Consider the following 23,909-nt stretch of genomic DNA (forward strand, 5'->3'; position numbering starts at 1 on the left):
GGTTTGACATCACCTCTTCCATTCAGCGTTGGCTTTTCGATGTATTTACTGCTCGGTAAGGTTTCCACTCAGTCAGTAAAGAACGGCAGCCCTTGTTTCCCCTTTGCCTTGACGCGCAACTAGTGATCTAATGGCAGATTAAAGTCTGATACTCAACAATTTTACCAGTCGTCGTTTTGATTCTCAAGATGCACAGATCTTACTTTTGAGCTTCATGTTGTCATGATCTTCCTTTGCTCGTAAACGCAACGGATGTTTGATGATGAATTATCTTATCCTCCTCGTTTAAAGATACTAGATTATAATAAAAGGGATTTCAAGTTCAGAAAATTATGAATTATTGGTCCAGGAAAGCATTAACTTATTCTGTGTCCTTAACTTGGCGACACTACTGAATCTCTACAGAAGTTCCCGACACAGTACTGATGATATGAATTTCCATGGGGAACCATTGTCAACCATTAAAACGTGACTGACTACATTTCCTCATTTAACCTTGAGTACAACCCTGCTTGCAAACCCAGGAAGAGTCGGCTGCTGTCAGGCACCGAACAACTTGTGTATCTAGTAAATCATGTGTAGGAGTGCATTTGGTTTTCACTTCATTTACAGTAATGGTTATAACATAAATATTCTATCAAAGAAACCCCAAAGACTTGAACACATCACATCCTTTAAAACCCTCATGGGATTTCAGGGGACATTTTAATGCATATAGTCACTAACAATCGCCTCACTTGCCTACAATCATTAGTTTAGAGGGACCTGCTAAGCTCTGCACTGTCTCTTCCTGCTACACTGCTTATTACCCCGCATGTGCCACTGGACTTAGCCCACATTGATTCCCGGGCTCTGTCACTGCCCTGCATGGCATTCAGAGTTGTGGTTGGTGGCTTGTTGGCATTGTTGGGAGTCTGAGTGTTTGATGTCGAAGGGAGGTTGCCGGCCGCCTGGTGCCGCAGTTAATAAAAAATGAATGGAAAGAGAAGGGGGAGGAGCCCTCAGCTGTTGCTCGAGTTCTTTAACTCTCACCTCTCCGGTGGTTGCTCTGTTGTTCCCACTGGACATCCACTTTACACAAACCTGAATCCCACTCCTGCCTGACGCTGCCAGGTTTTATGTAACGCAGCGCCACAGCTGTAGGAGTTTTTCATCACACACTATTTGAACACACACGTGAAAATATTGATTTCTGAAAAAACGGAAGTATATTCATGTGAATTCAAGAGAAGTGGATGAATGGACTGATTCTAATGTAAGACAAGTACAACTGGTGGTAGCCCAGAAATGAATGGCTGGCATGTACTCACTTCTCAAAATCCTGACATTAAAAATCCAGCCATCATCTTCCAGGAGCCTGCCTTTGATTTGAATGATTAAAAATACATTTGACCTTGATTGTAAATCGGCATGATTTAGTGTAGGCTATGACATGGCTTCATACGACATGGCTCCATAGTGCACCATTGGGTACTGTCCCTTTAAGCCCGGCTACGCCTGACTTGAACATATGGGAAGCTAATCTTAGCCCAAGTCCTGAGAGAGACAAGGCTGGCAACCAGCCAGTGTGCAGAGCTGAGGAAGGTTTCTCTTGCTTTCTGTCTCAAGTCTGAGAAATGTCTGATTTAAACTCCTGATATTGTCACCAAAGACTCATCACATAACCATTCAGGCTGATGGTGTGTTTCACCTGGAGACATTTGCTCAAGTATTTAAAGCAACTGTGTTCTGTTAATGATTACATCATTGTCCAGTTAGGTTTGACTGCTCAGCTCTTTTTCATGACTTGGCACACATTAGCCTGGCAGGTAGGACACAGTGTTCCTTTTATTGTTTTTGAACCATTTTTACTCACTTGTTTTCAATCAATTTCCCTTTTGTCTGTTGTCTACTCTCTTTGTCTCAGACCCCCAAACGTATTCTATATATTGATTACATTCTTCACCTTCTTTTCATGACCCAAACCTCAGGCACAAAGAGCTGCCTCTTAAAAACAGCGCCCCCTCCTCCTCCTCCTCCTCGCTATTTTTTAGCAGCTCCACCCAACAGCCCCCCACCCTTCACCACCTTTCCATTTTTCTTTCTCCTCCCTCCCAAACCACTCCTCCTTTTCTCTTTGTGAGTAGGGGTGAAGAGGGGTGGTGGTGGTGGTGGGTGGGGGGGTAGGCCTTCCCCAGCTGGGCTATTCGTGCCGACTTGCACGTGCCGAAAGTCAGGAGGTATGACTCAGTCCGGATACCCTACACTCAGCACTACGATCTACACCCAAACACTCCCTGAACCTAACACCGCCGTGCCTGGGAGTGTGTCTGGGGGGTGGAGTCTGTGTGTGTGTGTGTGTGTGTGTGTGTGTGTGTGTGTGTGTGTGTGTGTGTGTGTGTGTGTGTGTGTGTGTGTGTGTGTGTGTGTGTGTGTGTGTGTGTGTGTGTGTGTGTGTGTGTGTGTGTGTGTGTGTGTGTGTGTGTGTGTGTGTGTGTGTGTGTGTGTGTGTGTGTGTGTGTGTGTGTGTGTGTGTGTGTGTGTGTGTGTGTGTGTGTGTGTGTGTGTGTGTGTGTGTGTGTGTGTGTGTGTGTGTGTGTGTGTGTGTGTGTGTGTGTGTGTGTGTTGGGGAGATGAAAGCTAAGACAAAGAGAGAGAGATAGCCAAACAGATGCAAGGTTGAGATAATAAGGCGATGCGTAAAATGTGAACACTATCTTAACAGTCTGGTTCTTCATTATAGCCGGACATATAGAAAGATGAAGTACGATCATAGATACATACAAACTCTGCATATGGTTATAACACTTTTATACAGAACTGTCAGTCATTCTAGCGTCTATTTCCTTTTCATGAAAATAGCTATATTGGAAATACAGGAAGAATTAATAATAAACTACTCATAATAATAAAGTTATTAGTCTTATTTCTTTCCCCAGGCTGAACACACTGTGTTTCTTCTGCTCTGTTAAATATGATGTGCTCAGTGCAGCTCTGCAGCCTCTTGTCCTGCCCACCAAGAAACCCTGTGACCCTCGGTGAACAATCCAATACTGTATGCACACCAGCATGTATGTGTGCGGAGAGAAAATCCCTAGTGTGCCTCTGCATTTGTTTCCAGTGTGTGCGTTTATTTAGGGCCTTTGCCTTTGTGTGCATGTGATGAGGAACAGGCAAGTTTGTGTTGAGGGGGTGGGTGAGGGGGGTGTAGGAAGAGAGGAAGAAAGTGAGAGATAAAGTGACAGAGAAAGAAGAGAGGGAGAGGGGGGAAGGAAAGCGATAGTCACAGTGTGTGGCAGATCAGATGACCTTGATGTCATTGGACTGCAGGGCAATATGGATTGGGGGTGGGGGTGTATCGAGGTAAATGGGAGCAGGAGGTGGAGTCAGCTGACAGGAAGAGAAGGGAGGAGGGGAAAGGAGCATCATGTCATGACCGTGATGCGCATGTGAGTTGTTTGATAGCTGCTAGAGTAAGCCACTCTAAACGGCTCAAAACCTCCTACTGATGAGAGGTGATGTAGGTGCAGAAATAGTGTAATCAAATCAATTCCCGTAACGATCATTCACCCATGATAGCCTTGAAACAGAACAAGTTGTCCTCTGTAGGCTTCTGTGTGTTTGATCCACACAGACCTCCCACTGCTGATGTGCAGATAGTATTTTTGAAAAGCTCGTTTGGGTGTGTGAGGGTTTTTATGTCAGGACTTTGTTGAGAAGAAATGAAAAAGATGACTCAGGCTTAGTCATACGCAAGTCAGTCCGACACACACCGCTGAGGATGATCTTTTGTTGTCAGTCATCCCTCCTACAACCAAACCATGTCCTCCGTGCTGCTGAGAAACAGTGAGCAAGAGGTAGAGAAGTGAGAGCGATGGAGAGAGAGACAGGAATTCAGAGAAAACGAGAGAGAAGAGGGCGTGGAACGACACATTTGGATGATAATATGAATCGACTGTGAGATAAAGTGATCGATGTCTTGTACCTTCCTCTCTCTCTCACACAATGCCGGGTTACAGCAGGTTTACCGTAAGTAATATACTCGTTTATGTTTTCCACTTCATTTGAACCGTAAAGTTAAGATACTCTAACTGATATTGTCATTTCTCCTGAGGTCTTAGTGTCATGTGAAGTGAGCACAGTTGACTAAGACGTTAACTAGGACATGGTAAAAGACTGTATGCCTTCCAGTTACGATGTAATGTGTCACAATGTTCCCACGTTGTAGCCCATTGTGCTCAGGAGGTGATTTCAGGACAGCTCTCGTGGGCAAACTTGAATGGCAGCATGGTGGTGTTGTATCTGTGTATGACTTTAATCACACGGAAATGTCGTCAAGAGCATACTTGATGGACTCTTTCATTGTTGCTCATCTAATTAATCTTATGAACCTCTATTATTTTGTTAAACAATGCCAACATGGCTGAGGTAAACACCAGAAGTTAAACTGAAACTGCTGCTGGTTGGAGCCAACAATAAACACAATGTGTGTGAATCAAAGTAGTAGTTTTATCTACCTACATAGACTAAATTGTGTCATGCATACTGTATTTACAGGGTGTTGTTAAGCATCCGCGTCACTTGTTGGAAACGGTTGAATTTGCTATCAAGGAGGTTCCTCCTATGTCGACGTCGAGGTCAAATCACACGTCTTTGTTTTACTCAGCTGTGTCCGGCACTGTGACAAACTCGGAGCGTGTGTTGTTAAAGTGGGAGTTGATACATCCTCTTTTCTTGGTCACAAGTTCCGCTTTTGTTTCTGTTCTGTTTTCTTGATGTCCATTTAAAAATGGTGACAGTGTTATAACCATGTGATGGGATTCCTTTATACCACAGTTTAGATCTATCTGTCATGCTTGTTGGTCCGCAGAGGCATCTTTTAGCTCAATGACAGTTGGCTTTAAAAAAATGAATAATTGGGGCAAGTGTTAAGTAGCTGCTATACACTTTTTGATAAGACTCCAGCGCTACAGGATAGAACAGGTCTGTTGTGATTAGTAGTTCTTTAAAACCATGCGCGGAGAGCATGTGATTCAGGGGTTAAGTCGAGTCTTGAGCTCGAAATGCTGTGTCACTGTAGCCGGGGGAGTGAGCAAGCACAAGTGAGTTGCGTAAATGAAATGTTTTCGAGTGTCCGTTGATGTGTGCTGTCGGTGATAGTGAAGAGTGGGCATGTGTAAGATGACACATGTGCCCACCCAGCGGTGGAGGCAAGCGTCCTGGTGGGAGACACTGATGATGACAATGATGACGTTGCAGCTACGTCATCGCCACATGTTTCCTACCTCTCTTGCTCATTACTCTGCCTCTCTCTCATTGGCACTCCCCGGTCATGTGACCTAATGCTCTTCTTCTCCTCTCCTTTCCTTAGACAGCTTAGGCTGCGCTGTGTTGCTCTTTGGGATTGACGCTCATCTGTGTGTGTATATACGAATATGTGTGGCAGTGTACAATTTACAGCGCCAGAGAGCAGTTGTGTCAGAAAGTGTTGGAACGGTAATGCAATAAGCTGTGCAAGAAGGAGAAAAGGCAGGAAACAAAACAGGGAGGCAAATCGAGAGAGAGGGAGGCAGAGGCACTTTGAGAGAGCCAGAGAAAATGAGAGATCAGGAGAAACAGGCAAAGGCAAAGTAAGCGAAGCAGGGAAAGGCCACTGAAGTTGATCCAGTCAGCGCAGCGCAGTGTGGCCGGCACAGGCTCAGCCATATAAGAGAAAAAATACTACGCAGGAGCTGACAACGATCTGCATAGGGAAGACGGCCATGTTTTCCCCCTCTGTCCTCCTCCTCTTGGTTAAACCTGCTCCAAAACTCCAGCAATGTTCGAGAGAAGAGAGGAGACGCCACAAGGCCAGTCAGCCAGCGAGTAGGCGAGAGGAAACATCCAGCGATTATGGCGACGTTGATGATGACAGTGGCAATGATACCAAGGCGGAACAACGGTGAGGACGGGATCGAGAGGACGTTATCTGGTGGACAGGAGAGGACAGAAGTCTTGTACCCTGAGCGAACTGTAATCAGTTGATTACTTGCGGTTGCTGTCTTCATTTTGGGAACAACCTGCCGGTCTTCTTTCTGTTTGTGCCCCTGTCTTCTTCATCATATTCTTCACTCCTTTCACAGAATCAGTCAAATAATTACTAGGCGACTGTTTTTGCCTCAGACTTCCTTCTCTTGTTGTCTTCCCACTCCTCGGTGTCTTCCTCTATTCCCCTCTCTTCATCCTGATACTCTTTCCTGCTTATGTCGAAGTGTCATCCGCTGTTCCCTCTCCATTGCCCATCGTCTCGCTCTTTTACCTCTGTTGTAATCATATCTCCGCCGTGCTTCCATTTTCATCGTGACCGACGTTAGTGACTTGACATTATAGAGTTTCGATGAATGATTTTATACATCGAGTGCATGTAGGCTTCCTTTAGTCAGAAACCTTCCACTTCGTTTTGCATCCTTTGCAGCTTGGAGGAAGGGCCAGCGAGACTGCCAGCAACCAGCTCCCTCTTCGTCTACCAACCTCTCTCTTTCCTGTATATGCAGCCTTGCTAGAGGATCTATTATCAGCCACAGGTGTAAGACGGAAGCTTTTCGTTGCGAGCGAGGAATAGGCAACCGCTTTGAATGATGACGGGAAAGAAAATGGAGATCGAAGAACCATCATCGGCGGCTTCTGCTTCGGCCCAGGACCGAGCCGAGTCTAGACGCTCAAACATGGAACGAACTCTCCGTATGGAAAACCAGATACCGCTTGCAGAAGGCACGAACATAACGTTGCTCTCTGCTCCTTTTCCTTTTCCCTGTTGACGCTGTTGTGAGTTGAGATTGTGTATTCGCTGCTGGTTCGCCTCTGCACTGGAAAGCAGAGAAGCTCTGTCATTGCCGCAATTTCCAACACTGGGCTTTTGTGGATAAACAAAACACATAACACCGCCTTATATGTAGGATCATCTAATGGAGTTGAGCAAGTAGTGCAAGGGCGTGGATAGAGACAGGGAGGTCTTCTCATTGGTAAGAGCTCAGCTGCACTGTGCTGTTTCCTAGGCTGCCGTTACTAGCAACTCTCCCCCACAGCTCTCTCTGTTTCTGCTCACTGCACACTCCTCCATTCCATCGTACGTGCCCGCTGTGGCTCAGATAATGGCCTCTCGCTCTGCACACACTGGAGAGGAGAGGAGATGGAGGGAGAGGCTGCGTGAGAGGGAGGGGAATGGAGGGAGGGAGGGAGGGGGGGTGGTGTTGGGGGGTGAGGTGGGGGGGAGTTGGGAGCTGCAACGAGAAGCCGACTGCATGTGTAGCCGAGAGAAAGAAAGAGGATATTGAAAAAGGGAAGGGAGGAGCAGACAGAGATAATGAGAAAGGAAAAAGGAGAGAACAGAAAGCGTTGGCCATAAGAAGAGACGAGAGAAATGAGAAACGTGTGTGCTGTGCTGGGGGGAGGTGTGTTGTGTGTGTGCGGCTGGCTGTGTGTACGTGTGTGAGTGCATGCATGTGTATCTCGGCTCTCGCTCTGTCGGTGCGCCACACAGACTGGAAGAAATAAAAAGGAATACAACCCAACAAGGCCAGATTGCTTGTGGGCTGCTGTGCCGGTCTCATGCTCCTCTCCGTCTCCTCTTCTGCTTTCTGCTCTCCGACCGGGAGCTCCGTCTGGACGTCTAGGATCACGTAAGTATGCGTCGCTTGTCCTCGGGCTCTCGTATAGCCGGCTTCATATTGTCAGAGTGTCTGCTTCATGTTCCTGCTCGGCACGGCAGAAAAGGAAGGGGTGGTGGGGGAGGGAGGGAGGGACGGAGGAGGATGGGGGGGTGTTGTGTATCTTGGATTTAGGTTCAGCTGTCTACTCAAAAGCCGAAATTAACCCCCTCACCACCACTACTAGTATACTTACCGGCTTTGTTTCCTCCCTCTAGTTGTTTTCGGTCAATGTCATGGTTGAATAAACCTGCTCTGCTCTCACAAAGAGATATAACGGCTTATCTTGTTTAAAGGTCCAAGTGGTCGACCAGGTTCTGTAAGATCATATCTGGTTAGGCGTGTTTCCAGACGCACCTTTCAGTGTGTATGTACAAATGTGTTTGTGTATGCAGAGTGACAAAGTTAGAGGGAAGACAGAGATAGACTCCTGGCAGGAGAGCAGGCTCTGTCACGGTGTAAATATTTGTCGAAGCACGTGGTTCCGTACAGCACCCGCATAGGCGTAGAGCGTTGCAGGTGAGCGCAACATTTCCACCACAGACCGGCATGTAGATTCACAAAACAAGTCAGTCAAGGTGAATTATAGCGAAGAACTTTTATTTTGTGTGCGGTGCATTATTTATTATCTGCACCAGGGAAGCGGAGAAGAGTCCATTTGTTCAGAGTGTGCAGCTTGCGGTGCTTTAAACCCATGTGACTTTGTATCTGTGGCGGTGTCTGTGTTTGTAAGTGTGAGAAAAAGAGGGAAGAGAGTTTCAGTGTGACTGATAGTGCGTGATTGTGGAAAGTTAGGTTGTGTAGTGTTGTAGTCGCTCTGTTTCAACACACTGCAGTTCTCATAACTGCCGTGCCCCCCCCCCTTCCTCTTTTCCGTCTGATGCCACTGATAGTGCAGACATGGGGCCTCTCACGTATTGCATGCCGGCTGTTCTTTGACAACCCCAACCCTCCTCCAACCCCTACACTACCCCTAACCAATACCGTCGCTACCCCCTGGGACCCCCAATCAGACACCCAGCGCAGAAGGTGGATTCAAAAGACCCGAGCATACCGCCCGTCCAGTAATTAGCCACTTCAAGGGCTCATTTCAATAATATTCAAATGATGGGGAAGCTGGACACCAGGCTCACTTCTACTGTCATCCACTGATGGATCTACAAACAGAAGCCATTTTCTCTCCTTCTTCTGAATCTTCTGAATCACTCATTTGTTCCCATTTATGTTGTTGGGGTGTTAAACCATCAGCAAGCCTGAGGTGAGGTTGTGTGTATGTATCTATCTCTGTTCAGCTTTGTTGTGCCTTCTGTTGGGGAAGGAGTGGACTTGCAACCAGAGTCTAAGGTGTCCTTTACAGTTAAGGCTACTGTACAATGTGAAACATGCAGCAGGTGCATGTTTAGGTATATAGATCTAGTATGTATCAGACTTTGACACTAAAAAGTATATTAATACAGTGTGTTGGCGTCTATCTATGGGGCAAACACAAAAATGGCATTATACAGCGAGTCTGTCATTGTTTTCTTCTCACTAGCGCTATCAGACATGTTGGAATACACTGTTCAGCCACAACATGAACTCTGTCAATGATTTCTCAACCTGCCCTTGGATTATCTTTGTTTGCTGTTCCTCTCAAGACTCATTCGATTGTAATCTACGAGGGGCAAGCCTGGGTTGAATACTGTTTGCAAGTAATATCTCAGGAGGGAATGTGAGCACCATAGTTGGCTTCAACATATCAAGATATGTCAGATTACTAGTCATTCAGACAAATGCGGCAATTACTTTTTAATGTCTACACCTTTTTCTTACACTGGTGAAACTCCACTAGTGCTTCAAGCTAAATAAACTGAATGCTTTGGAAACATAATTTGACACAAGTCCAAGTGATGTGTCTGCTGTTTTCTGTGTGGTAACGGGTTCGATTCTGACAGGGTTTCTGCAGGATCTTGAAAATAATTAAAAGTCGATAGAACAATTGACCAACAATTGAGGCCCTTGACAAGTATTAGAAAGTCATAAACCCCATTTAGCTTCAATATGTTTATTCATTGCATAAATTGAATCATTGTGTGGGTGCGTATGAGTCTGTGTATTTTATTTGATTTCATCTGAAAAGGATAACCGCTCATCACTCACTCACCCACCCACCAACTGACAGCCGCTTGGGAACGTTATGCAAAGATCCCTTTCATGTCAAACTACCTAGGTAGTGGGAAAATGCTTGTGTTTTCAGACTAATGGTTGGAGGACAGACCATAACAACAATGATATCAATAAACCATTGGGTCAGTCTCTCAATTCATTCTATTGTGCTTTGTCCCCACCCTGTGTATCTAAGTTATATTACACTGATACACTGGCCCGAGGAGTTCTAACAAACTAAGACGGTTCAGTTCTGCTATCTTCAAATGTATAGTAACTGTAACGTAAAGTATGTCGCTGATGTAACCAGTTAGAACTCAAAGTGGTGATAAGGTCGTCAAATGTGCTGTAGAGTCCTGCATAGACCCTGGAGAACAGGAAGTGAGCTATGTGGCTGCACTGATCAGATCCTGATAAGTGTTAATGCCTTTCTAAGAAGCAATCCACCCCTTATTTGTGACTCTTAGCTGACCTGGTTATGATATACTACTTGACAGAGATGGGAATTGTGGCTTCAACAAGTCATCTCCATGCCATATGTTTGTTCTGTTCAGTCACTAAACCAGCTGAGTGCAGTCAGCACAGCTCTACAGCCAGGGAGATGAGCCAATTAGTAAATGCACCTGGTTCAGTGACTGAGCAGAACAAATACACGGCATGGAGACGACTTGTTGAAGCCACAATTCCCATCTCTGCTACTTGTTACTGATGCTTAAAGGATGCAACGATCACCAGGAATGCTGCAGTTCAAAAAAATGCCTCCGTGACAACAGTTCATCTAAAATACAGATGCAGTTACCTTGTTATGTTCCAGCTAAAGGTAGTTTCAGTTATAGCAGGTGGTAATATCAGGAGCAGTCAGTTGTTTCTTGTGTTTTGCTTTATAAATCACTGATAGGAAAGACGGATGTATTCGCAAGCATCATTTGAGAAACAAAGTGTTTGTCGGGCCAGAATCCTTTATGCAGTAAATCACAGTACCTGGGCCAAACTTCCTAAAGAAGAACTCCTGTCTCACCATCAAACACATGTCATTTCTTTGACAAATTGTTTTTCTCAAGGTAACATTACACATCATTCATTAATAGTAACCTAAACTGAAATGAGGATTAGAGTCAAGCCCATAAAGCAGCTCCTGGGCTCCTTACATCCCATTTGTGCAAGGTGATTTGAATGATCACCTGATTAATGTAGCCCTGTGCTGTCATTAATGGGGCTAAAATGTCTTGTCAATATTTTGGTAAATGGACTTGTACTTATAAAGCGCCTTTCTAGTCTTCTGACTGCTCAAGGCGCTTTGACAGTGTTTGTCACATTCACCCATTCACACAGACATTCACACAGATGGCAGTGGACATCTACAGACCATCTAATGTAACCATTCACACCACATTTACACAACCATGCGCAGCACGGGGAGCAATTCGGGGTTCAGTGTCTTGCCCAAGGACACTTTGACATGTGGACCGGGGGAGGTGGGGATTGAACCGCCAATCTCTTGAATGGAGGACGACCCACTCTACCTCTGAGCCACAGTCGCCAGAGGCAGAGTGGGTCGCCCCCTTTTATGAAATCAATATTTCTGCCCAGTGTTTTCCCTACTTAAACACTGTTAAGTAGTAACTTATGCACTGTTTTTAGCAAAAGAGTCTTTTTATTATCCCCCTCACTCATTTGGAGATTCCCAGAGGGAGTCTTGGGATGTTATCGTACCTTTGTCCTTTCTCAAATGTTCACAAAAATGTCCGGGTCTTTTGACCTATGAGGACAGGCGTGCACATCAAGTCACTGAATATTTCCTTCACTTTCCTCCCTTCATCAATTTCTCATGTGGGGATCTCTCAACAAAGGCTTTCCAGTAGATCGGCCAGGCACAGAAGTAGTTTCATCATCGTAACGTTCGGTTAACGATCCAAATATATTATGTTCACAACTTGTTAAACACCAAACATACCATTATGTCGGCATACACCAACTGTGAGTTTGGCATTTCCATTGCTGCACGACTGTAGATATGGGATTTTCAGCTCTTTGAAGGGAGCCGGATCTTGTGGTCCCATCCTTTCAGAGAGCTGTTCAACAGACTGGTTCATTTTTAGTTTCAAATATTTTTATTGTGAAGCAGACAAAACTACATCCACCTTTGGTTTATGCAATGCTTCATTATTTTATAATAATAATAATATAATAGTAAAATAAGTAACAAAGGTGTCCTACAAATAAGTAAATAGATGAAAAACAACAGACGGGAGAGAAATTAGAAACAAAATAAAAGTAAATAAATACATTTATTCAGATAAAATAAATATTTAATAACCCACCACGTCCCACCCGCCCGGTTCTACTCAGATTGTCCTACATCCTGTTTCAAGAAGGAAATAATTGGTTGCCACATCCTTTCAAAGTCTTCCAACCCACCACTAAGAGAGAAACAAATCCTTTCAAGGTGTAGTGTATCAGTCAGTGCCGTTAACCATGCTTTGAAAGTAGGTGTCTCTGTTTTTTCCAATGGAGGAGAACAAGTTTTTTCCCACAGAGGAGACGATGGGATAGAAGGCAGCGCTGCATATTCTGTAGGTTCCCAGTGCTCCTTCATGTCCCTAGTATAGCACAGAGGGGACCTGGTTGTGATGTAGTCTTGAAGACCTTTGATAAAAATGAAAACACTGCTGTCCAAAAATTTTCTAGTTTGAGGCAAGGTTCGTAACTGTGAAGTAGATTTGCCTCCGCTTGGTTACAATTTCCACAGATGGGTGATATTTCTATGTAACTTTACTCTTGCAACAGGATCAGGCAGTGTCTAGCATTCAGGGAGCAAGTTTTGATATATCCTCCGCTATCTCCATGCCCAATTCTCTTTCCCAGCCTTCCTCTATGTAATCCGTGTTCACCTGGTGTAGTGACTGAAATGAGTCGTATATAACTGAAACTGCATTCCTCCTCATCGGGCAATCTCTGAGACACCTGTGTAGCTTGTCAGGGGTGGCGTTTTTAAAATGGTCCAGAGGTGTCCTTACAAAATTTGTGACTTAGAGATATCAAAAAAAAAATTCCCTTCTTGACAGACGGCTCATTTTTACATTAATTTCTTTATTTTTAAGAAACCAGCCCAGGGGTAACTAACTAAATTCTCCTTTATTTTCCGTAAAATATATTTGAACCAGTCAATGTATTCAAAAAATATTCAGTATCGAACCAAAATAATCTGACACAAACATTCATAAACTGAGGCATTCGCGTGAAGGCAGCGTGGACAACTCTGACGACTTCATGCGATATTTGCATATCAAATAAGCACCACATGTGTAGTGCGCTGCGCTCCTCCCCTTGTGCCTGTTCTCCGTCTCACTCAGTGGAGCAGCAAAGTGTTAAAGAGCCGTTCAATAGATTCGGTCCATTCCTGAATGTCACAACTCTACACTACTGCTTGTCTTTCATCAATTTAACTCGCTTCACCTCGGTAGACTCCTCCTTTATTAGCATTAGGCTCTAAGTAAATTGTTACGTAAGCATAGCCACACCGCCAAACTTCAGGGTGTACAACTGTAATGTTCAAATGGCAATTGAAATAAGAAATATATCATTTTTATTTCCTTTTAATGAAGAATTTTAGTATTTCTAGCTCAGCGGCTCTCTCTTTCTCTTGACTGTACTTTTACCAACCAGGGCAGTTTATTCTTTGTTCAGTTGGCTTTGTGTCCTAGATGCTGTACATGCAAATTATCTTAGCTTGACATACTGGTCTTTAAATATTCAAGTAATTATAAGGCATGCCACTTGTGTTGGGTTTGTGATAAGCTCTCCAGTGCATGAGAGTTGCACTGCAAACTTTCAGACATTTAGTTGAGTCAGCAATAATTTCCCTCGGGATAAATAAAGCTTCTTGAATCTTGAATCTTGAGCTACAGTTGCTGCTATAGTACACATTTATGAAGAATTGGAAAACATATTTCAGTGGAAGTTCACTTTTGAAGTTATAACAGTAACAAGTGGCACAATAATGTCACAAAGACTACAGTAACTTAATCAATATCTGGTTTTGCCAAGGAAAGCAACTCACTTGGTAGTGTATGCATATACATGTTGTAGTCAAATGCAGTATATTTGTGTTTCTGTGGACGTTTTCTAACTTACATTTCTTAGCTGCAAACTAGTTTTGTAGCAAGGAAGCATGATATGAATGTCATTAAAATAAACAGTTGTTGGGCTTTCTTTTGATCTCACAGTCATTTTGTGTATTGCATTTAATTAGTCACTACTAGTGACTAATGCCTAACTGCAGTCACATGCTCCAACACCAAGTTATAACTTCTTTGCATAGTCCAACTGATCTGGAGATGTGTGTCCATTTATAAATAATAATATAAACAGTGAAACTATGTCACGTGACCTGTGACTGGCTTGGCAAAACACTTGCATGTTAGAAAGACACTCTACTGAAGCAATAGGTAATGCACTTCTCCTTAGCCGTTGATAAGAGCTGGGGATAAGGGCATGGAGACTGATAACTTACTTTACTCATTACTTTAATGATTGATAATTGTCATTCTGTCAAGTTATTCTCAGAAATACCTAACTGTTTTATTCAATTACTGTCATTTTTAACACAAATTGACAACATGGGGTAATTATACAAAATTGCGCTGAATATACAGTGTATAATGATTTATTGGATTCTTATAATCTAGCTAACCTTGCACCCTGTGTGTCTTTCAGACTGTTTGCGAAGTCACATCAGTGGATGGCCCCAAAAGTGGAGGCCAGATGGAAATTGGGTCACATGACCGCCTCCAGGAAGGCGCGCTGAGCCTGGAACTGGCCAATGGGCTGAATCGCTACCCCAATGATGATGCAACATCTATGGAAACAGAGCAGCAGAGGGCTGGAAGTGTGCCTCCAAGGCAGTACTGGTTGTCAGGACATGGCAAGGTCAATGACACCCAACAACAGCAATCGTGTTGGAGCAGCAGCAGCAGTACAACCCGTGGTGAACCTGTCCACCACGCAGACATGGAGGATGCCCACAATCTGGTGGCTTTTTCTGCTATTGCTGGCTCCTTGCCTCCTTCTTCCTCCTCTTCCTGCCTTGTGCAACCTAACACAGCGCAGCTGTATGAGAAGTTCACAAAGGAGATGGGAGCTGAAGGGGCTCAGGTCAAACTCTCTGCAGGAGCTCCTGAGGGAAGCTGCCAAACCCCAGAAGACCTGAACACTCTACAGACAGCCCTGAGCCAAGCCAAACATGGACACAAACCCCCTAACTGCAACTGTGATGGGCCAGACTGTCCAGACTACCTTGAGTGGCTGGAGAAGAAGATCAAGTTGGCAACTGGTGAGGATCACGGTGCCTGTAAGATGGCTGATGCTCCTCCACACTTACAGCCTCACCTACAGCAACCCCATTTGCAGCATCACCCTCAGCCCTACCATCAGATGAATGGTGGCCGCCGTCTGCCTGCTTCATACCCCCAGCAGCAACAGGGAACTCAAGGCTCTCAGCAAGACCATGTGCCCTGTCCCAAACCTCCAATTCCCTGTTCTCCACAGGTGCTTTCCATAGCCAAGGAAAAGAACATCAGTCTTCAGACAGCCATCGCCATAGAAGCTCTGACGCAGTTATCTGGTACTGATCCACAAGCTGCCAGCTCTCCATCTTCCTACAACAGTAACCTCCATCACCACCAACATGCCCAGAACCTCCCATCTCAGCCCCCCAATGGCACTAGCTTGATCCCATCCTCTCCTGGCTCCCACTCTTCTTCCTCACGCTCTCAATCCGTCCCTCCTGGACTACACACCATTCAGCAGACCCCGAGTACCTGTGAACATCACAGGCCCCAATCCCAAGGGCAGCCACCCCATGCTACCACTCTCTCATCCTCTACCTCTCTCTTCCCAGGTCAGGGAAAACATCCAGGCTTTAGCCCTAATCCCCAGCAGTGGCATCAGGGTCCAGGCAGAGGCTCTGAACAGAGGAACCCATGGATGTGTGTAAAGTCTGAACCCCAGTCTCACTACGCTGCTTCATCTCACAGCAGCTCAGACCCAATGTCAGAGCTCAAACAGCTGCTTGGTGACACCAGTGGCAAGTTCAGCAATGCTCATTTCAAGCTTCCAGTCACACAACAGATCAGCTTGGACCAGAATGGAGGTATCCAGGCCCAGGACAACCCAGTATTGGCGAGGATAAAGCAAGAACCAGACTCTGGTGAGCACTACCATCACACTCCCTCCATGGGACATTTCAGCATGGCTAATGGTCAGCAGCAGGGTCAGCACTACCCTGGCACTCCCATGTCTCCTGGCCAGGCAGCCATTAGCCACTCCACTCAGGCAGCTCTGCAACAGCACCTTCACTACAAGAGGAACCTCTTCTCTAACCACTCTCCTGGTTTTGGAGCACCAGGCCCTCGTGCACCTCTGGCTTGCCAAAACTTGAAAAAATGGTGGCCACAGATAGAGGCAGAAGGTTTACCACATCTGGCCATCAAACAGGAGCCCAAGAGAAGAAAAAGCAGCCATGGGTCTCCTGCCATAAAAGCAGGGAGTGGAACGCTTGCAGTCCCTCATCTGCCCAAACCCAAACAGATAATCATCAAGAAGACCAAGCAGAAAGCCTCCCTGCCAACCTTCCTGCCTCAGACTCAGATCTCTGTACAAAAACCATCAGTCCTCATGATGGACAGAGCCCCAGCCCTGACCAGCCTGCAACCAGGTTCTCTCCCCTCTCTGCCCCTCCACAGTAACTCCACTCAGGCTGCTGCTGCAGGTCACCCTGCCCCAGCCCAATCTCAGGTATCCATTTCTAACTCCTCAATGACTCCCTTATCCACTGTTTCCGCTTTGTCAGAAAGTACTCCAGCCCTCATGGCTTCTCTGCCCCCACCTGTGGCCCCTGCAGCCCATGCTAAGTCAGATGAAGTGGGCAGCGTGGCCCTCAGTGACACCAGCACCACCACCACACCTGTAACCTCCACATCTCCATCCAGCACCTCACAATTACCAAGTGTCATCAACATAGACCCAAAGTACGAAGAACTGATCCGTCAATTTGAGGCTGAATTTGGGGACTCAGCCCCAGACGCACCTGCTAGTCAGCCCATGAAGGAGACTGCTGCAGACCCTCAACCGAGGGACCAGTCCCAGACCAGTCCTCAAAACCAAGGTCCCACATCATCGTCCACCTCCCAGTCTGCCCCCTTAATCTTTGCCACTCAAACTAACTCTACACCTCATCCAGATGATCAGGAGATGGAAGTCAACAAGGATGCGTCAGTGATCCGAAGTGAAGCAACCTTGAACCAGGTCCCCACAGAAAGCACTATGAGTGACGTTCCTCTGAATCATCAGACCATTCTGGACAAGCGGCAGCTCCCCAATGCTTTAGAGGATATGTTCAGCATGCCGTGTTCTCCGCTACCGAAACGCATGAAGATTGAAGCCTCTGGAGATATAGCAGTACTTTCCACCACATGCTATTCTGAGGAGGACACACCTACGAAGGACAGTCTCCCTTCTTCTCCATCTCTCAGAGGCTTCCTAGAGTCTCCTCTGCGCTACCTGGAAACCCCCACCAAGACCTTGCTGGATACTCCTTCCAAGGATCTACAGGCAGAGTTTCCCACCTGCACCTGTGTGGGTAAGTCATTGTTTTGATATCTATCTATGGTGGTGTGTATCCAGGGGGATGAGGCCGGTGTCCATCAACATACTGTATTGGCACTTTTCAGAAAAGTCAAAATAATAGTATTTATAATCCAACACATATCCTGCCACTCTAAGTATTACCCATTCATCTGTGTGGAGATAAACTGAAGTAATTTGAAGTGCAGTAAATCAGATCTGTGTTAGAACTTAAATGATTTTCTGTTTCTGTGTTTTATAGTAGCCAGGGGAACATGTATATGCTGCAGGGAGCCCTCTTTTGGGAAATTTTCTAAATCTGGAAATGTTGATTTGCTCTACCGATTGAGCTAAACATTAATCACTCCATAATGCTGACGCTGTTAAAACCTTACTCCTTGAACTATACAGGTCCACTATTAGGTTTTTCAGTCACTCTCTGCTTCAGCTTCTCTGTCTGGATGCTTGTTAAGGGTGTCTTAGCATATGTGTGTTGCCAGGGTGTGTGGCTGCGACCATCCAGACCGTGACAGTGTGAGGCACTAAAGGCAGCGGGCAGGAACAATAGCAGTGGAGGCAGAAGGAGCCTTTTGTGTGGGTTTGGGCCTGGCAGGCAAGCAGAACAGAGCCTTTGTTAGACAGAAAGAGGTTCAGCCAAATAGTTTGGGTAGTACCCTGCTCAGGTTATTTGTTTACAACAGAGTAGGTGGTCCTACAGTAGAAATCTATGGAAATGTATAGACGATATTATTTACCAAATATTTAACATAAATACGAATATAACAGATTTAATATAACTGAAGTTAATTTAGGCGAACGCACCCTTTGATACTTCTGGTGTGGTGTAAAAGGTTGACACATCTAAAAAGACCCCAGTCTGTCCATTTAGTCATTAATGAATGCCTCAGTAAATCACAATATGAATTAATGCTGTAATCACTGTGTACTTCATTAACTTTGTGCAAAAAACAAAACAATGTAGACCCTTGCTGTACTTTAACATTGAAGAAGGTGCGCAGCAGGTGGAGAGCAGCTGCAGTGATAGCTGTGTGTTGTTACTAAGAGTCAAGACTAGCAGACAGTAATTCTTAATAGTAAAGTCTGGTTACACACTGCCCTGTCAACTTCCTGTAACCAAACACTGCAATGGAATAAGACCTAAAATGCATCCAATACTCACAGGGGTTCAGTCTACAGCCATGATGTGCACAGTACACACAACCAATTTCCATGTTAGAATTTAGTGTGACTCCTCCACTTCCTGTCCCGAGCCACGCCCTGGTGCCTCCCTCACAGGGGAATGTGACTTCATATTGCCTCTAAACCAAAGACAAACACACACACACACACACACACACACACACACACACACACACACACAAAAACACAGACACATTTCTGTATGCCCACATGTATAATCATAATCAGCTGACGGTGTAAAGCATTTACATTTAGAACATTTAGCTAACACTGTTATCCAGAATGTGTGCCACACTATGATATAGAAATGTTGTGTACAGAAGCAAGAGCACATCTGTATTAGTTGCCATACAAGTGAGCTGTTTCAGTGCTAGGTAATGTGTAGTCCAATAGAGACATTTAATGTAATCATCTGCACAGTATTGCATACAAAGATTAGCATTGAAGTCATGGGATGTTTTACAACCACAGACGCATGTAGGACAGTGGTCAAATACGGACATACACAACATAAACACAGTTGTACACAGACACACCCTTACTCCTTCATAACACTCACACATACTGAGTCACTCATCACTACTAGCTTCTACTTTACAGAGTGTCTCCACACACACACACACACACACACACACACCACACCCTGCAGTCACAGCCCATTGTCTTTGTTTTTATGTGTGTTTGTGTGAACTGGATGTTGCAATCAGTTGCACATTCTCACGCTTCTTATTTAGGATTTAGCTCCACCTACAAAGAGGCAGTCTTTGAGTTTGTCCAAAAATACATATACACACACATTATTTATTTATTTTTACAAATATCTACAATAACAGAGATGTGATTACATGCAAAAACGCTTCATTCTTTCCTGTAGTAAAAGGAGCTTTTCTGTTACATGTGAGACATTTGCTCCCAGTAGCATCAAGCAGGACTCTACTAAATTAAGATTTGAGACACAAAAAATATGTATTTGATCAATGTGATGTGCAAAGCATTTATAAAATATAAGCCTGTGAATGCTCTTATTTGTCCAGGTCATCGTTTAATCCCCAAAGCTTCTTCAGTCAAAAGCAACTCGACTTGGTTATTTGTTATTTGCTGGGAATGTCCCAGCCTGGTCCTGATCCTGGTCCTGGTCCAGTCCCAGTGAAACGTCTACCTAGACAAATAACCAAGTCCAGTTGCTTTTGAGTGACATTGCTTTGGGGATATAAAATATAAAAAAAAGTAGTACAGAAGAATTTGGTTGCTTCGTTAATAGTAAATGAACTTGTACTTGTATAACGCCTTTCTAGTCTTCTGACTACTCAAGGCGCTTTCACAGTGTTTGTCACATTCACCCGTTCACACAGACATTCACATTGATGGCAGTGGACACCTACATACCATCTAATCTAATGTAACCATTTACACCACATTCACACACCCATGCGCATAAGGAGAGCAATTCAGGGTTCAGTGTCTTGCCCAAGGACACTTCGACATGTGGACTGGGGGAGGCGGGGATCGAACCGCCAATCTTTCGAATGGAGGACGACCCACTCACCACTGAACCACAGTCATAGATAAAATATGTTATGCTCCACTTCTGTATAGTTCATACTTCTGCAAAAAACCCTTCTGTGTTCTACTCATTGAGGAGAGATTCCAGGAGATCGATTCATCCAAAACAGTACCTGATAATAGCTGTGACCAAAGCCGCTGCTGCTCTTTTATTGGTCAATTTTGATGTTTTGTTTAAATCAAGCAACAAAAGACACGCTCGTAAAGTCAGTTACATGTTGCTTCACTTCCTCCCTGATTGTAAGAGCAGGAGATTTTACATTAAACATAAAGACATACCTCATAATAATAGAACAACTGGACTAAATAATAGCGATATCAGGATATACTATACTATTATTGTGTATAAGTGTGGAACTTGCCGAAGTGCTTTTTCAGATATGTGCTGTTTCTTCACCTTCTACAATCTGGTCTTGTAGAACAAATCCTGGAGAAAGATGAAGGGCCCTACTACAACCACCTGGGATCTGGACCTACTGTAGCCTCCATACGGGACCTGATGGAGACGAGGTGAGTCTCTTTCTCTTCTCCTCTCCTCTCTGTTCTCCTCCTCTCTTCCCTTTTCCTTTTCTTCCTCCTACACACTTTTACTTTCTCTGCCTCTCCCTCCTCCTTTCTCTCCACTTTCCCTCCTCCTCACATTTTGTCCTTAGGGAATCTGTGACCCAGAATCCGGTAGGAGAGACAGGAAATATTTGCATTGTCAGCATATCAGAGGCAGAAGCACAAGGGTTGCAGCAGATGATAGCGGAGAATGAGAGGAATGAGGTAGGATATGAATCAAATCACGCACAGAGAGAGAGCGAGAGAAAGCGAGAGATGGACAGAAGGGAGGAAAACATTTTTTAGTGGAAAGTATCATAGATTTGGTGAATTGTTTGTGCACTAAACAGCAAGTCCAGTTGCTGACATTTTGTAACAGTCCACGGTATTAATTAAGGTTGAATTTATGTTTTTTTGCATGCAAATAATTTACATACAAAGCTGAATTTCCTCTGCTTAAAACCTCAAATCAAATAATCTCACTGCCAAACTGAGAGTTAAAATCTATGTCTTTGTTAATGAGGCAATAGATGTCATTAAGCATGAACCATCAGGACTCTAATGTCTGCCATGCATCACCCGACTTGGTAATAAAAAGACAGATTGAGTCTAGCAATTTATTATTTGTATTTATTCAATTTGCGACAGGACACCAGAAAATTCCCCAGTTGGTAATTTCAATGACCAAATTGCAGCTACAGCCTCTGTAAATCACTATCTTATTACCAAAACATAACTCTGATCAAGGGTAATCCACTTTTTTTTTAAAGGGGAATGAAGAGTTGGTATATTTTTCATAGCTATGCTTCATGTTAACGGTACTGAAGATTGTACTGAGGCGCACATTTGGCTGATATTCACTAGTTGAGGCTGGATTTCAGTAGGGCCAGTAGCTGTCCCTGGATCGCCAAGAGTGAGTGAGGGGGGATGTTAGGCCAGAGACCCCTTTTGTTGTTTGAGAGATGACATAAGATGTTAAGGCCCCAATGTCCCTAGCTGACCTTTGACCCACCCCTGACCCCAGCAGACCACTCCTGTGGTGACAGAGCCCGCTTCCCTCCCACTCTCTGAGCCACCACGGGGTGATTCTCATTCAGCAGGAGCCAGTTGCATTCACTGTCACACCAAATCTGCTCAGGGCTGAAGTTTTCACAGTGGCAGGTATCGAGCAGGCAGGAGACCTGATATGAGCTGTGAGCAGACCTCTGACAAGTGCTGATGACCCGTCCCCACCCCAACACAACCTCTGACCCCTCCCCGCTCTTACACTACCCCCGACTCTACTAACAAACCTGCAGAAGCCCACACATGCACATTTATACGACTATTCAGCTATCTCTCAACACACAGTGTTTCCTTAAGCAGGTGTTCACAGACACATTAACACAAGCACACAAAACCAATAGAAATAGATTTTATGTATACACAAAAAAAAAGATCATGCATGCAAATGTGGACACAAACACCACCAGCGAAAAGACCCTCTGACAGGCCTTGTGTGGAGGCTGGTGGGTTGTGGTCGACTGTGCCGTGCTTGTGTGAATCTCAGCAGAGCCTTGCGAACGCTCCTCACCAGCCAGTGCTGCTGAGGTTTGTCAGAGTCAACATACACTACTTCTCCCACGGACTACAAAATATCACAGATTCAGAGCAACACCAGTAACAGCAACATGTGGCATAAACGTAACAAACACAGTTGATGAGGTCAATGATGGAAAACCTCTGAAAAGCTGGATTATGTCTCCTATTACAACTGTTACTGTCATTGAGTGTCATTGACCTCTATGAGCACACATTTGACCAACTGGGTGAGTTTTATCTGAGCTGTCAAATCGTTCAACTCACTTGTTTTATGTTTTGTATGTTGAGCACAAGCCTTTACAGGGTGCACATGTAGGCTAGTTTTGCACATTTCTTGAATGTGAGTACAGGTACAGAGCCCACATTCACATTGCTGGTAAACTGGCTGTGTGTGAGTGCAACTTTTAAAAGGATATGTGAGGCCACAAGAAATGATGCAAGGTGTCTAATCAGTCAATCAGCAGATTTTGACCACAGAGGAAAGACTACAGCGTGTGTTTAGGTTTAGGCTACTTCAGTATCAGCTTGGTGTGTAAAAGCCCTGAAGTCAGGCTTCAGGGCTATCTGATCTAAGGAGAAGCAATTCTGTCTCCAAACACACAACAACTGCTCAAGTGGATGAACTTTAAAAGAACTGAATTGTTCTCCTGTGCAGGTATGGAGAGAAAGGGGATGCAATCCGGATTGAGAAAGTGGTGTACACAGGCAGAGAAGGAAAGAGCTCACGAGGATGTCCCATTGCTAAGTGGGTAAGTAGCAACACGTCACATCACATCTGCCATGAGTTTGAAGTTTTGAAAGAGCCTCGCAACACATAACCGTCAACGTAGGTTACTACAATGGGGTAAGCGCAGTGGCTATGGCTCAGGAGCTGGAGCGGGTTGTGCACTGATTGCATTCCTTGAGTTCTTGATGGTTGGCCAGCACCTTGCATGTTCGCTCGCTGTCATCAAACTCATGTGTGTGAGTATGTAAATGAATGGGTGATTGAGATGCTGAATTGTAAAGAGCTTTCTGGCTCGGTACGTCATGATGCAGCCCAGACAGTTTGTGATGAATAACATGAATGGCTAGGGGTGCAGCAGGGTGAGGGCATCTTCCAAGAAGGAAACTTTTTCCTCATCCTGCACATTTGATTTAAGTTTCCGCAAGTACCAAAAGTGCTTAAACAATGTCCTTGAGCAAGACACTGATTCCCAAATTGCTCCTGATGATTGGCCAGCACCTTGCATGGTAGCTTGCTGTCATCAATGTGTGAGTGTGTGTGTGAGTGTGTGTGTGTGAATGGGTAAATTGTAAAAGCGCTTTGGATAAAAGCGAGACATAACTGCAGTCCATTTACCAAGATGCAATAGTCTTATGAGATATTAGACAATAGCCTTGGCAGTGTCATGGTCTCTTTTTTCCTTTTATTTAGTTTCATTTTAAAATAATGGCCAATGCCCCCTTTAAAATTAACATCTTTGACAGTGTGTCAGCCTGATTATGTTTAAGTGAGAGAGAGAGAGAAGGCAGTGCACGGGGGTCTGTGTGTGTGTGTGTACGTGTAATGAGGGGTCCCGGTGAGACATCTAGCAGAGTTTGTCACCC

At 44.8% G+C, this 23,909-nt stretch overlaps 1 protein-coding gene across 2 annotated transcripts in view; it reads left to right on the forward strand.

The window, feature by feature from the left end:
- Positions 1 to 23,909, forward strand: part of tet3 (tet methylcytosine dioxygenase 3) — a 32,431-nt gene that overhangs the window by 2,826 nt on the left and 5,696 nt on the right. The window contains exons 1-4 of one of the 2 annotated variants that reach the window (XM_083912452.1): positions 7,359 to 7,637; positions 14,526 to 17,448; positions 20,615 to 20,705; positions 22,975 to 23,068. In XM_083912452.1, coding sequence (XP_083768578.1) covers positions 14,574 to 17,448; positions 20,615 to 20,705; positions 22,975 to 23,068 — 3,060 coding nt within the window. In that variant the 5' untranslated portion in view covers positions 7,359 to 7,637; positions 14,526 to 14,573. Of the gene's footprint in view, positions 1 to 7,358; positions 7,638 to 14,525; positions 17,449 to 20,614; positions 20,706 to 22,974; positions 23,069 to 23,909 lie in introns of those variants that run through there. The other variant, XM_083912453.1, reaches the window with a different exon arrangement.

The sequence above is a fragment of the Echiichthys vipera genome, assembly GCF_963691815.1.
Source record: "Echiichthys vipera genome assembly, chromosome: 4".
NCBI lineage: Eukaryota > Metazoa > Chordata > Actinopteri > Perciformes > Trachinidae > Echiichthys > Echiichthys vipera.